The 15,162-nt window shown below is 40.9% G+C and overlaps 1 protein-coding gene across 1 annotated transcript in view; it reads left to right on the top strand.

Moving 5' to 3' along the window:
* The window catches only part of ARPC1A (actin related protein 2/3 complex subunit 1A), a 28,569-nt gene that overhangs the window by 165 nt on the left and 13,242 nt on the right, over positions 1-15,162 (top strand). Inside the window, exons 2-3 of the mRNA XM_045875789.3 lie at positions 5,545-5,637; positions 8,655-8,759. Coding sequence (XP_045731745.1) covers positions 5,574-5,637; positions 8,655-8,759 — 169 coding nt within the window. The 5' untranslated portion in view covers positions 5,545-5,573. The remainder of the gene's footprint in view (positions 1-5,544; positions 5,638-8,654; positions 8,760-15,162) is intronic.

Genomic DNA, 15,162 nt, shown 5'->3' with positions numbered 1-15,162 from the left:
GCAGGGCGAGCTCCTGGCCCTGTCGGCCTGCACTGGCCCGGCCTCGCACCAGACTTGAACCCGCGGGGGCGGTGAGGCGGGGGCGGTGAGGCGGGGGCTTAGGCCGCGGCGCCCAGGGGCTGAGGGGCGGGCCGGGTCTGCTGGCCCGGCCTCCGGAGGGGCGGGGATCCCCATTCTCCGTGGGGTCCGCCGAGCCTCTGGGGTGCCCACACACAGATCGCTTCTCTCGGGATTTTCCAGCTCCGAGCCTCCTTCGGTGCCGGGATTAGCGCTCCTTTACCTGCGCTTCCGTAGCCCTGTTCGCTCCTCTATGATGGGCATTTATCACAATGTGTAAAATCGTAGTAATGAGATGACCTTCCTCCTAGTCGAGCGTCACGACGGAAGGTTCCTTTCTTTAGCATCTAGAATAGGTACTGCGCGCGGTGGGCGACCCTGGAATGTCCCGCCCCTGTGTAGGGCAGCCCTCGGTCTTTCAGCTCTTGGGGGGCCCTCCCGAACTGCAGAAAGACCCTCCCCCGAGTTCTTGAAGCTTCCTCCGCGCGAGTGCCGCCTTCTCTTAAGTCAGTATTGCACACACCCGGCCCTGCTCGCTCCGTGGAGCCTTTTATGTGGCCCCTTTGACGTTCCGGCCCCTCCAGTAGGACTGCCCATATTCCAGTCCCGGCACCACCACTTCGTTGGGAAGATTGCTTCTCTGAGTCCCTGTTTGCTCGTCCGCAGTAGGAATGTTCTTAGGGCTATCATTATTATTATTATTTTTTATTATTATTATTTACTTATGTATTTGGATCAAGTTAGTTTATTTGCATTAATTGCCTAGACTAGTACCTGGCCCAGAGTAGGTGCTTAATAAATACTCGTTATTCCGCGCGCCTGGGTGGCTCAGTTGGTGAAGCGACTGCCTTCGGCTCAGGTCATGATCCTGGAGTCCCGGGATCGAGTCCCGCATCGGGCTCCCTGCTCGGCGGGGAGTCTGCTTCTCCCTCTGACCCTCCCCCCTCTCATGCTCTCTGTCTCTCATTCTCTGTCTCTCAAATAAATAAATAAAATCTTTAAAAAAAAGAGAGAGAGAGAGAGGGAACACAAGCAGGGGGAGTGGGAGAGGGAGAAGCAGGCTTCCCGCTCAATCCCAGGACGCCAGCATCACAACCCGAGTCGAAGGCGGACGCCCAACGACTGAGCCACCCAGGTGCCCCGATCTCACTTTTAAAATAGGGGTGAGGGGCGCCTGGATAGCTCAGTCATTAAGGGTCTGCCTTCGGCTCAGGTCATGATCCTGGAGTCCCAGGATCGAGTCCCGCATCGGGCTCCCTGCTCGGCGGGGAGCCTGCTTCTCCCTCTGACCCTCCCCCCTCTCAGGCTCTCTCTCTATCTCATTCTCTCTCTCAAATAAATAAATAAAATCTTTTAAAACTAACTAACTAACTAAATAAATAAATAAATAAATACTCGTTATTCCTACTGTTTGGGCTTTCTGTGCATATCGTCTTCCGTTCCTTTCCCACCCACCCCCCCCCACCTCCGCCCAGACTTGAGGACCAGGAAAGTGTCAGATGTATTTATGTTTCTGGCCCTATCCCTGTGCTTAACTACACTTCTGGGAACATGGTAGACACTTAATAAATTGTAGCTTAGGATCTGATTAGAAAGCCATCTGTTCTCATACGCAGCTCTGGAACTTGAAGGAAATGCTAACCTACTTTTTATCTACTTCCCTTCATTTCCTAAATTACCGAAGTTATCCAAGTTCTGCTGTTTTCTTTTTTAAATCAGTTTTATCTCACCTTTTTGTTTCAGGTGTGTCCTGGGTTTTTCAGGTATCTAAGGAAAAAAGGAGAGGATATCAGTCTGGAGGGTGTTTTTGCCCTGTTAGGGAGTGGGTGTAACTGGCTGCTTCCTACCAAGAGAGTATTCGGAAACCTTCCAAGGTTAATTCATCTACTTATCACAATTAGAGGAGGGGATTATCTTGGAAAAATAAAACACTTGCTTGGAGGAAGAGTGGCGGTATTTTGATCTAGTTAACTAATCCTGTGCTGAAACAAATTCTGCATAAAGAAGTTTAAAATGATCTGCTGGTAAGGCTGGTGCCTGGCATTGAAACCTTGTCTCTGAACCTTGTGGAGGGTGTGGTGACCTTGTTGGAGTACCTGGGATTGCTGGGTTGGGTAATGAGAGCAATTAGAAACTGGATGAATCACAGTGTTGGAAACTGACCCTAAACAGGGAGCTGAAATCTTTACAAATACTTTCAGGCTTCAGGGCCAAGAATTCAAAATATATGTAGACGTTTCCAAGTTCAGAGGATAATAACCAGTGTGTGCTTTTAGAGATGGTTCAAAAGCCTTGGGTCAAAGGAAGAAAGGGAACTAATTCAGCATCTCTTTTGGGCTAGGCTTTGTACTACATGTTTTCACATGTTACCTCATTTAATCCTCATACCTACAGCCTTGGGATGTCAGTGACATGTCCATTTTACATATTTTTAAAAAATGAGATTTTGTATTGTTAAGTGACCTGCCCTGGGTCTCATAGCTAGTATGTGACCAAGCCAAGGTTCAAACCCAGGTCCCCTTGGCTCCGGAGACCATGGCAGCCAAACATCAGACTGACTGTATTCAAAGCGGTAGGTAAAAAAAAGGAGTTGGGTTGTAGGGGGAGTGCTTGGAATCATACTATAAATCATTATAAGTCATTTTTCCTTTCAGCTCCGTATAGTAAAAGCCTAGCAATAGAAGCTTGTCCAATTTTGTATCACCGCCTTTTTTGTCTGTCCCTTTTTCTCCTATCTACTCTCATTAAGACAAAAGTTTTCAGGTTTCACTTAAATACTAATCACAGTTTAGAATTAGAATTATCATGCTGTGTCAGGAGGTATCTTTTTCTTGGTACAGATTCCAGCTATTGCTCTCCTGCACTCACTGAGTTTGATGAAAACAGACTGTGTTTACTGGGTGCCTTATAAATTTGACAAACATGAGTGTTGTCTTACTCTACAGACTTACAATATCCACATGATTATAAATGAAGTACAGGTCTGAGTGTATGTCCAAATATGGAACTTGAATGATATAACAAATTTAGAAATGCAATTTTAGGAGTAATTATGCCATTATGTAAATGTTTACCTCTTTTGAAAGCTTTGCAACTTTGCTTAAAAAACTGAGTTGAGGGATGCATGGCTGGCTCAGTCAGTGGAGCATGCAGTTCTTGATCTCGGCATTGTAAGTTCAAGCCCCACTATGGGTGTAGAGATTACTTAAAAATAAATTAAGCCTTTTTTAAAAACTGAGTTAAAGAATGAGAAAGTCTTTGCAACTGTTCTTTTTTAACTATACACGAAATATGTGCTTTTATTGCATGTAGTCACATTGAATTATTTGTAGGCCAGTTTTGTTTTAATTAACAAATGAGCTTATAAAATACAGCTTTCGAACTAAATTGCTTTTAATTAAGGAGATATTTGTGACACAGTGTGTTATTTTGAGTAACTTATGAGTAAAACCTGTTGTGGCGGGTAAGCATCTGATATCAGATATAAGAGAGAATCATGCAGTGAGCATCTGGATGTTTGTTTTAAAAAACACATTAAGCAGCCTCATTTGAATTCATGTAAACATTTTTTTTTTTTTTTAATTTCCAGTTAGAGGCTTTTTCTTTACATGAAAGTTGCAGTTTGCTTTCTGGAATATGTAAAAATAAAAACCCAGTGACCTAAATAAATATCTTCACTTTAGAATAGTGAATATGAAACACTGACATTTCTCTGCCAGTTCAAGATATCCTATGTTTTATTTAAGGGTGTGCTTAATCTCTTTTTGACCTTTGGATTCCTTTACAACAGTTAGCAGAGACATTTCTTCTGCTTTCCACTGAGATTGATTTCTCCTTTGTCTGCTGAACTTCGATTGTTCACTTCATAACCTTCTGCTGTCCTTTCCATTCATTTTCTATTTACATCAGAATTCCTGTCTTACATTTCAGTCTCCACCCTAGGTTAAAGACTTGTACTGAAGTGTATTGAAACTTCAGAGTGTTGTGGGAGTGCCTCTTAGAAATGATAAAAGGGAGGAGGATCTGGCTGCTTTTGAAAAAAATTTCTCTTATTTCAGGTAATGGTTGCCTCTTTGGTGGATCCAGATTTGGGTATCTATGAAATAGAGAATTTTATTTGACTTTGAGCGTAATGGTGTGTCACAGATTCCTGCTTTTCATTTTCAGTAGAAAGTTTAAAGAGCAATGTAACAAACACCTGTATAGTATACTTTTTTTGTAGATTTACCAGTTGTTAACATTTTGCCAAATTTGCTCTTTATATATCTACTTGTCCTGAACTATTGAAAGTAAATTACAGAAGACATCATGACACTTCATCCCTAAACGCTTCATCATCTTTATATCCTAAGGGTTAGAACGTGCTCCTATCTAATGGCAAACAGTTATAGTTAAGACATTGAAAATAACTTCATATTGTTATGTAGTATAAATTCATATGTTGTTTATTGTACAAAATATGTCTTCTATGGCTATTTTAAAAATATAGATTACAATCGAGTTTCATTTGTTGAATTAGAACAGTCCACTTCACACCCATTGCCTCTTATGAATAGTACAGGCCAGTTGTTTTATAGGATAGCATATATTCTGGTTTGAACTGTTTATTCCCCCTTTGTGTTATTTGACTAATTCCACCTCCCTTTATTTCCTCTAAACTGGAAAGTATGTCTGGGTCTTGATTGGATTTAGAGCAAATATGTTTGGCAGAAATACTTGATAGGTGGGTTGGCCATATTACCAGGTTTCTCCAGGATAGTCCTGTGACCTGTTGTCATAACATAATTAATAATGCCCCTTTTTGCTTTCTTAAACATTTCTGGTCTGGATGATAAGTGGTCACTGTTTTTTTTTTTTTTTTTTTTTAATTTTATGTATTTATTTGACAGACACAGCAAGAGAGGGAACACAAGCAGGGGGAGTGGGAGAGGGAGAAGCAGGCTTCCCGTGGAGCAGGGAGCCCGATGTAGGGCTTGATCCCAGGACTCTGGGATCATGACCTGAGCTGAAGGCAGACGCTTAATGACTGAGCCACCTAGGCGCCCCAAGTGGTCACTATTTTTAAGTGATGATGTGTACTTTGTGTTTCCTCCCATCAGATTAGATTGTTCCAGTCTTTTCAATAATAAGTTTGATCCCTTGGTTAAGATGGTGACTGCCAGATTTTTTTTGTTGTTAAGGCTCATTTTTCTCTCTTTGAAATTAGTAAATAATCTGTGGGATGATAATTTGAGACTGTGTGAATATCGTGTACCCCGACAATCTTTAACCCATGGTTTTAGAGTCCCTTGATGACCCTTGACAGAATAAAGTATACCTTGGTGGTTACAATGCTTGTTGTATTTAAATGATTAAGTTTTGACATTGAGATTGATTTTTTAATGGGACAGTACTGTTTTATTTATCCCCAAACACTTTGGGATCCCCAGACAACTTAAATATGTGTTGCCTGCCATTTTAAATGCTTTTTTCTGTTGCTTATTACAGCTTTCTATCCTTTGAAAACACTAAGAATAATGTCCCTGCATCAGTTTTTACTAGAGCCAATCACCTGTCATGCCTGGAACAGGGATCGTACCCGTAAGTATGCTATTAATTTTACTCCTTTATTTTGGTGCCTTTGATATTTTTATATGTAAGCACTTTTTTAGGGATCCCATACTTGTGTCACATGTGAAAAGGGCATGGCCATGGATTCGAAAGGAAACTAGGTCAGTTTAGTTTATAGATAAGAGAAACCAAGGCCTAGAGTTGCCAGTGGAAGGACTTTCCAGTGGTTAATGTTAGAGCGATTGCTAGCACCTAAGCCTTCTGGCTCTGTGTCCATATCTTTTTCTACAGTACCAGTTGGAGAATGGTTTATATCAGAGGCATCTTTCATTGCCTTAAGAGCCCAGCGTCTGGAATGGTTGTGTAGTGATGTCACAGTCCTCCAATATTTAGTCAGAATACTAAGACCTAAAAATAAGCTATTACAGAGACATATAGTTTACTCCTGATGTGCTAAGAGCAGTATTAGCTACTATTTACTATATTATTTTAATAAGCTTGAGTTTCTAGTTTTCTAGCTCCAACCAACTAGAAAGGGATGGAAAAGACTCTTAGAAGTAGGCACAGTACAACAAGCGAAGTGACAGAGTATGTAAGAGGGAGGCCAAAAAAACCCCTAAGAACAGACAGAAGTGTAGTAGTGTGCCCATGAGTTATTTTTAAAAATTAAATTATATTCACTGTCTTCTTTAAAATAAAGCTTTATTGGGGTGCCTGGGTGGCTCAGTCAGTTAAGCATCTGCCTTTGGCTCGGGTCACGATCCCAGGGTCCTGGGATCGAGCCCCGAGTTGGGCTCCCTGCTCAGTGGGGAGCCTGCTTCTCCCTCTTCCTTCCTCACAACCCCGAGATCATGACGTGAGCTGAAATCAAGAGCCAGATGTCCAACCTGCTGAGCCACCCAGGCTCCCCCTAGACATACCATATTTTCATCAGTTTATTCATCAGTTGGTGGCCATTTGGGTTGTAGCCACTTTTTGGCTATTACGAATAACGCTGCTGTGAACATTCACATACCAGTTTTTATGTGGACATATGTTTTCAGTTCCCTGAGTTTATACCTAGCAGTTGAATTTCTGGGTCATATGGTAACTATGTTGAACGTTTTGGGGAGCTGCCAGACTGTTTTCCAAAATGGCTATGCCGTTTTACTTTCTCACTAGTAGTGTATGAAGGTTCCAGTTTCTCTGTGTCCTTGTCAACACTTACCATTACCTGTCTTTTTTTATTATAGCCCTGTACCCACTATATTCTCGTAGGTATAAAGTAGTATCTTGTTGTAGTTTTGATTTGCATTTCCCTGTCAATGACTAATGATGTTGAGCATCTTTTCACATGTTTATTGGCTATTTGTATACCTTCTTCGGAAAAGTGTCTATTCAGATCCTTTGCCTATTTTTATTTATTTATTTTTTTTTTTTTAAGATTTTTATTTATTGAGAGAGAGAGAATGACAGAGAAAGAGCATGAGAGGGGGGAGGGTCAGAGGGAGAAGCAGACTCCCCGCTGAGCAGGGAGCCCGATGTGGGACTCGATCCTGGGACTCCAGGATCATGACCTGAGCCAAAGGCAGTCGCTTAACCAACTGAGCCACCCAGGCGCCCTCCTTTGCCTATTTTTAAAATTAGGTTGTCTTTATTGTTGAGTGATAAGAGTTCTTTCTATATTCTGGATATAAGTCCCTTACACAATACATAATTTATAAAATCTCCCATTCTGTGGAGTGTCTTTTCACTTTCTTGATGATGTCCTCTGAAGCACAAAAGTTTTTAGTTTTGAAAAAGTCCAGTTTGTTTTTTTCTTTTGCTGCTATGCATTTGCTGTTGTATCTAAGAAACCATTTAATTCAAGGTCACAAAGATGTATACCTATGTTTTCTTCTAAGAGTCTTACAGTTTTAGCTCTTATATTTACATCTTGCATCCATTTCGAATTAATTTTTTGTATAAGGTGTGAGGTAGAGAGCCCAACTTCATCCTTTTGCATGTGGCTCTCCAGTTGTCCCAACACCATTTGTTGAAGACTATTCTCTCCTTAATGAACTGTTTTGGTACCCTTGTCAATAACCAGCTGACTGTAAATGTGAAGGATATTGGACTCTCAATTCTGTTCATTGATCTTTATGTCTGTCCTAATTCCAGGACCACACTGTCTTGGTTACTGTAGCTTTGTAGTAAGTAAAGTGAATATTTTTTTTAAGGTTTTATTTACTTATTTGAGAGAGAGAGATATCATGAGCAGGGGGCAGAGATAGAGGGAGAGGCAGACTCCTCACTGAGCAGGGAGCCTGATGTGGGACTCGATCCCAGGACTCTGGGATCATGACCCGAGCCGAAGGCAGACCCTTAACCAACTTAGCTACCCAGGCACCCTAAAATGAATTTTTAAATTCAGTTTTTCTACAAAACATTTTAAAATATGGGATCCAAGTAGAGGTAAAAATAATAAGAGGAATTTTTCAGGGGTAAATCTTGGGAACCCTTTTTTTTTTAAAGATTTTATTTATTTATTTGAGAGAGCAAGAATGAGAGAGAGCAAGCACATGAGAGGGGGGAGGGTCAGAGGCAGTCGCTTAACCAACTGAGCCACCCAGGCACCCGGGACCCATTTTTTTAAAACAGATTTCTTACTCCTTCCTTGAAACTATTTTTAAAATGCCGACTCTTGGCATGCCTTGCTGGCTCATTTTGGTGGAGCATGTGACTCTTGACTTTGGGGTTGTGAGTTCGATGTTGGGTGTAGAGATTACTTAAATAAATAAAATCTAAAAACAAAAAACAGGGACATCTGGGTGGCTCAGTCGGTTAAGCCTCTGCCTTCGGCTCAGGTCATGATCCCCTGTCCTGGGATTGAGTCCTGCATCCGGCTCCTTGCTCAGCAGGGAGCCTGCTTCTCCCTCTGCCTGCCACTCCCCGTTTCTGCACGCCAGCTCTCTCTCTGACAAATAAATAAAATCTTTGAAGAAGAAAAAAAAAAAACAACTGTAACATATCTCTTTTTTGGTGACAATTTCAAGTTTAGGTGTTAACTGTTGACTTTTTTCCTCCAGAGATTGCTCTTAGCCCCAATAATCACGAAGTCCACATCTATAAGAAGAACGGGAGCCAGTGGGTGAAAGCTCATGAACTCAAGGAGCACAACGGACACATTACAGGTAAAGGAAGATGATACTTGCAAATTGAGCACTCTTCTATTAAATAAAGAGCCTGATAAAGTAAGTCTGCCTTAATATTTAAAGTCATGCAGCATTTACTGAGTTTTCTTTAGAAAACTTGAGAAAATAATCATCATAGTGATCTCAGGGGTTTTTTTGTGTTTTTTTTTTAAAGATTTTATTTATTTGACAGAGCACAAGCAGAGGGAGAGAGAGGGAGAAGCAGGTTCCCTGCTGAGCAAGGAGCCCGACGTGGGACTTGATCCCAGGACCCTGGGATCATGACCTGGGCCGAAGGCAGCCGCTTAACCGACTGAGCCACCCAGGCGTCCCGTGATCTCAGTTTTTAAGTGCTTCTTTTAGCCCAGCTGGTTCACAGCACTCCACTAGTGTATGGAAAACACTGATCCTACTCTGAGGAGTGAAGAGCTTAGATGAGGTGACAAGATGAGAATGTGAAAACTAGACATTTAGTGTGTCAGCTGTGGGAAAACATAAGCCAGACTGTGTTCCCAAGTGAGGGGACACAGTGTCTTCCAAACGCTTTCTGTATGTTGTTTGTGGGGTGAGGAAGACATTCCAAAATACTGAAAAGGACAAAGAGTAACGTAACAAACACCCACATTGCCACCACCTAGAATTAACAACCGTGCCAGGGTACTGAGAAAACAGAGCTTTATTTTTTTTATTTTTGATTTTTTTAAGATTTTTAAATTTTTATTTATTTGACAGAGATAGAGAGAGACAGCGAGAGAGGGAACACAAGCAGCGGGGGAGGGAGAGGGAGAAGCAGGCTTCCCGATGAGCAGGGAGCCCAATGTGGGGCTCGATCCCAGGATCCTGGGATCATGACCCGAGCTAAAGGCAGACGCTTAACAACTGAGCCACCCAGGCGCCCCCAAAACAGAGCTTTAATAATAAGGAGTATTATTCAAGGTAACAGTACAGTCCCCTCCCACCGCCAGTCCTGTTCCCATCCCCCAGAAGCAGTCTGTAATTTGGTATGACATTGTCCCAGTTCATTTTTAATACTTGTACATGGGGCGCCTGGGTGGCTCAGTCATTAATCGTCTGCCTTCGGCTCGGGTCATGATGCCGGGGTCCTGGGGTCGAGCCCTGCATCGGGCTCCCTGCTCCGCCAGGAGCCTGCTTCTCCCTCTCCCACTCCCCCTGCTTGTGTTCCCTCTCTTCGCTGTGTTGTGTCTCTGTCAAATAAATAAAAATAATAACAATACTACTACTAATACTTGCGCGTACACGTATATGTATTCGTAAGCAGTCGTCAGTACTCTGGGCTGGTATGTTCAAGCGCTACATAAATGGCGTCATGTTGTGCATCTCCAGCTTGCTTTTGTATTTCACGTTGTTCCTGAGTTCTGTGTTGATCAGGTTTATTCCTTTTAACCACTGTTTAACAATTCATACCTTGTTTATTTACTCTTCTCTCCACTGAAGGATGTTTAGGTTGTTTGCAGTTTTTCCTGATAGTGAGGTGCTAAATCGATCATCCCCGTGCAGGTCTCTTTGTACATGCGTGAATGTTTGTTTATGGCAAACTTGTACTGCTGGGGTGTGCACATGCTCAGCTTTGCTAGGCATGGTCATACTGCCTTCATCCTGGCCCCCTGGTATGGGAGTGCTTATCTTCCCCCATCCCACACGTACTTGATACGATCAGAGGGTCTGATGAGTGAAAGGCTGTGTCTCTAGAAATTGCATTTTCCTGATTAATAAAAAGGTTGAGCATATTTTCTGATGTTTATTAGCCATGCTGGATTTCTTTCTCAGACTTTATTGTTCATTACTCCTGATCATTTTTCCATTGAGTTTTTATCCTTTTCTTGTTGATTCATGGAAGACAGGATCTTAAAGCATTGGCTCTGAGGCAGTTTCCTGAGTGTACATTAGCTTTCATCTTTGACAAAAACTCTCGATGAATAGATGGATAAAGGCGGCAAGCAGAGTAGTGCTGAGTTTCATTAAGCAGGTATCAAATAAGGGAGGAGGAGGAGTAAGATAAAAATGGAGAATTTCTCTAATGGTTTTCAGAATTCAGTGAACCAAATCCTGATACCAGATTTCAAGAGAATGAATTGCTTTTTTGTGAGGTGGTATCTGGCTATTTTTAAAAGAACATACTCACTTACTGCTGTGTTCAGAAAGAATTCTTGTTCCTTGATCCTTACTACTGTAATTTCTTCTTTATCCATTTTCTGGCAGCGTTGATTCAGCCTCTTGCTTTGAACAGTTTGGTCAAGCATGTCAGAACTTATTCTCCATAACTTTTCTTTTTATTTTTTTTTAAGATTTTATTTATTTGACAGAGAGAGACACAGCGAGAGAGGGAACACAAGCAGGGGGAGTGGGAGAGGGAGAAGCAGGCTTCCCTCTGAGCAGGGAGCCCGATGTGGGGCTCGATCCCAGGACTCTGGGATCATGACCTGAGCCGAAGGCAGACGTTTAATGACTGAGCCACCCAGGCGCCCCTCTCCATAACTTTTCAATTACAAACTTTTCACTGCAGTCTTGGATTGTCCCTCTCTTCACAATGACATTTGCTCTTACGTGGGCAGCAAAGTGACTGATAATGAATTTTTTTTTTAATTGTGACCCTGAAATTGCCTCTAGTCCTCCAACATACTGATTAGCTTAAAGATATCCTTCCCCCCAACCAGAGAAAAACAGCATGTTTTGACCTTCTGCCCCCTTTCCATTGTATTCCCCAGCAAAAACTCATGACCATCCCTTCTTGTTTTTGCCAATGATTTGTATGTGATGCTAGTGAGCATCAGAGCCAACTGACCATATTACTGAGCTAGCACGAAAGACATAATTTATAATTTCTATTTTTGTTGCTATTGCTTTCCCATGACCTTATTTCTATTAGGTTTGGCCCATTTTCTTTACATTCCTTTGCCAGTGGCCTTGTGGCCTAAAAATAAGAACATTCATACTTTAAATTGGAATTTTAGCATTAGGAAATACTTCTAAGTGAGAAAGGGCTAAGGTGAAAGACCAAAGAAATAGCCAAAAAAATGAAATAGTTATGTTCTTCTTCTCATCTGCTTCTCTTTTGGAATCCTTTGAACTTGGGCCTGTTTTCATCCAAAGGTTCAAATGACATTTTTTTTTAGATCTGAAAAAACTTTTGTTGGAAAAATCTAAATATAACTCTGTGGCAAGAGACCAAGGATCATACATATTTTCTCATAAAGATAGTAACTACAGAAAAAAAAGAAAGAAATCTGAAGTTTTCTAGAAGAAAAGACCAGTCATTACTACAGAGAAAAAGAGTATGGTTAACATCAAAGAGAAATCAAAGTCCTGGTGTTTGTTTCTGTGAGTTTCTTTTTTTGTGTTAAAAGTGATCACTCTCTTTAAAAGAAAAATTTACTGTGGACAGTTTTAAACAGATAACATAAAAAAGGAAGAATAATGTAGTGAGCCCCTGTATACCCATCATCACCCAGATTCAGCAGTTACCACCTCACAGCCAACCTTGTTTTCAACTCATTTCCTCCTTGTATAGTTTGGAAGTACATGCCAGAAACTGTATCGTTTCATATTTCAGTTTGTGTCTCTTAAAGAGAAGGACTCTTCTTTTCAATAATAACTGATACAGTAATTTTAATGGGGACCTTAATAAGGTGCACACATGGTTGTGATTAGTTGATATATCTCTTAAGTCTTTTGTCTATAGGTTCCCTTTCTTCTCTTTAACTTTGTAATTTATTTGTGAAGAAAACTGAGAAATCAGGTTGTTTGTCCTGTAGTGTTTTCTAGAACTTGGATTTTACTGATTGCAAGCCCGTGGTATTTTACATATTTTTCTGTCCTCATATTTCTTGTAAATTGCTAGTTGAAGGTAGGGAGTTAGGAAGTTCTTTCGTCAAGGATGCACATGGTGTCTAGTCATTGTTCTATGATGCTAGCAACTATCAATGATCAGTGGCCATATCCATTCATTTAATAGTGGCTGCAGTGTGGTGGTATTTTAAATCTGTCATTTCCTTTCTGTTAGTTGGTTACATTTATAAGAGACACTTCCCTTCATCTACTGTTTGGCTACCTGGATATATAGTTAGTATGGAAAAAACAGGGTAGATGCTTGAGTCTCTTCCTTTGCCTTTAAAGCCTTCTGATGGAATTAAAATAGTATTTAAAAGGTTTTTTTGAATAAACTTAAAATTTTAAAATAAGAGAATAAAAAAAGTAAATAAAAAAGAGTTAAAAGCTAATGTCATCTAAAATACTTTGAAGCTGTGACTGTTTTTACAGCTTCCATACTCAAATGAAAGATGTAGCTAGACTAGAAGCATAAAACAAAGCAGAATACGGTCCCTTGTGTTTTTTTTGGAGAGTATGGATCTGTTGATTTTTAAAAGTGCCTCATGCTTAAGCACCTCAGGAATTCTTACAACATTATGTGTTTAATCAGAGTGGTGATCATATGGAATAAGGGGTGAAATTTTAGATTGTCAAAATCATCACAAAATCACTGAGCTTTCTCATTATAAGGCAATATTCTGGATGTTAGGGGACACATTTGTTTTCTATTGCTGTGTAACAAATACTGCAAACTTAGCAGCTTAACCAAAGCACATTTATTATCTCACAGTTTTTGTGGGTCAAGAGTCCGGGCATGGCTTATCTGGAACCCCTGCCTAGGGTCTCGAAAGTTGTAATCAAGGTGTCAGCCAGGGACGAGTTCTCATCAGAGGCTTGACCAGGGAAGAATCCACTTCCAAACTCCTTCGGGTTGTTGGGAGTAGAATTTCCTAGCAGCTGTAAGATTCATGTAATGTAATCTTGTCCACTAATCATGTACATCTAATCACCTTTCCACCATTCCATTGATGAGAAGCAAGTCACAGGTCCTGCCCACACCTATAGGGAGGGGACTTCCCTAGGGTCTGCCCACCACAATAGTTTCAAAGACTTCTTATTTTCAAGAAGCTTGTAATCAAGTTAAGAGAACAAGACATTCATAAAAATAACAATATTTTGCATCACACTTTGGGGAATTTATCATAGATCATTTTAACCAGAACAAAAAGGTATGTTCCTGAATGTTTATTCCAATGTTACCTATTTTAATAAATGATTGAAGGGTGCCTGGGTGGCTCAGTTGGTTAAGCGACTGCCTTCGGCTCAGGTCATGATCCCAGGGTCCTGGGATCGAGTCCCACATCGGGCTCCCTGCTCGGCGGGAGGCCTGCTTCTCCCTCTCCCACTCCCCCTGCTTGTGTTCCTGCTCTCGCTGTCTCTGTCTCTGTCAAATAAATAAAATCTTTAAAAATAAATAAATAAATAAATAAATGATTGGAGACTAACAAAGCATTCAACAATGGGATGTTTTGGGAAATTATTATGATAAGATCAATGTTCTGAAATAATGCATAACCAGTACTAATTTATAAAAAGGAGAAGAAAATGTTTGCCATAGTATTAATATCATTTTGGGGGAGAAATGTGTATGGACATAAGAATGGGGGCAGGGCTTTGTCTACTTCCTTTGTGGTGTTTGTTTCTTGCAGGTTTTGCTTTTGTAGTTAAAAATAAAACTTAAAATCTGGGGCACCTGGGTGGCTCAGTCGGTTAAGCATCTGCCTTTGGCTCTGGTCATGATCCCAGGGTCCTGGGATCGAGCCCCAAGTCGGTCTCCCTGCTCGGCAGGGAGCCTGCTTCTCCCTCTCCTTCTGCCTGCCGCTCTGCTGGCTTGTGCTCTCTCTGTCTCTGTCGAATAAATAAATAAAATCTTTTTAAAATAATAAATAAATAAAACCTAAAATCTAATAAAGAGGGCTGCAAAACTATCCTATAATGAATGGACTTGCAGTCAAAATACACATCACTTAGAATGCACTCCCCCATATCTTTTTCCCCCTCAGTGGTGCAAATAATTGAGCAGACTATTCCTGTAGGTGAAAGAATGAATGAACTCTTCATACAACTAAAGTCACTGTGAGTTACGACCAATGGAAACTTTGATTTATATTCATTTTACTTTTTTCCCTATGTTAAGAATGATAATGATTAATTTTTAGGAAGATATCTATCGTAAGAATTTATTAGTTGGGACACCTGTGTGGCTTAGTCAGTTAAGTGTCCGACTCTTGATCTCAGCTCAGGTCTTGACCTCAGGGTTTGAGTTCAAGCCCCATGTTGGGCTCCATGTTGGGCGTGGAGCCTACTTAAAAAAAAAAAGAATTTATTAGTAACATTTCTATATGTTCAATGTGGAATTATATTTGTATTGATCCTTCACGGAGCCATCAAATAAGTAAAAGTCTGGCCAAATATGAAAAATAATCCATACATATTTAGATTTCTTCCTAGTTTAGATGCAAAGATACTCAGGGTCCCTTTCTAGAACCTGTAGCATATAGAAAAGGTATTTAGG

The sequence above is a fragment of the Mirounga angustirostris genome, unplaced genomic scaffold (assembly GCF_029215605.1).
Source record: "Mirounga angustirostris isolate CCGP_5_RB_7025 unplaced genomic scaffold, mMirAng1.0.hap1 SCAF_5, whole genome shotgun sequence".
NCBI classification, from domain to species: Eukaryota; Metazoa; Chordata; class Mammalia; order Carnivora; family Phocidae; genus Mirounga; species Mirounga angustirostris.
Note: the sequence above shows the minus strand (reverse complement) of the source record. Positions and strands in the feature narration are given on the sequence as shown.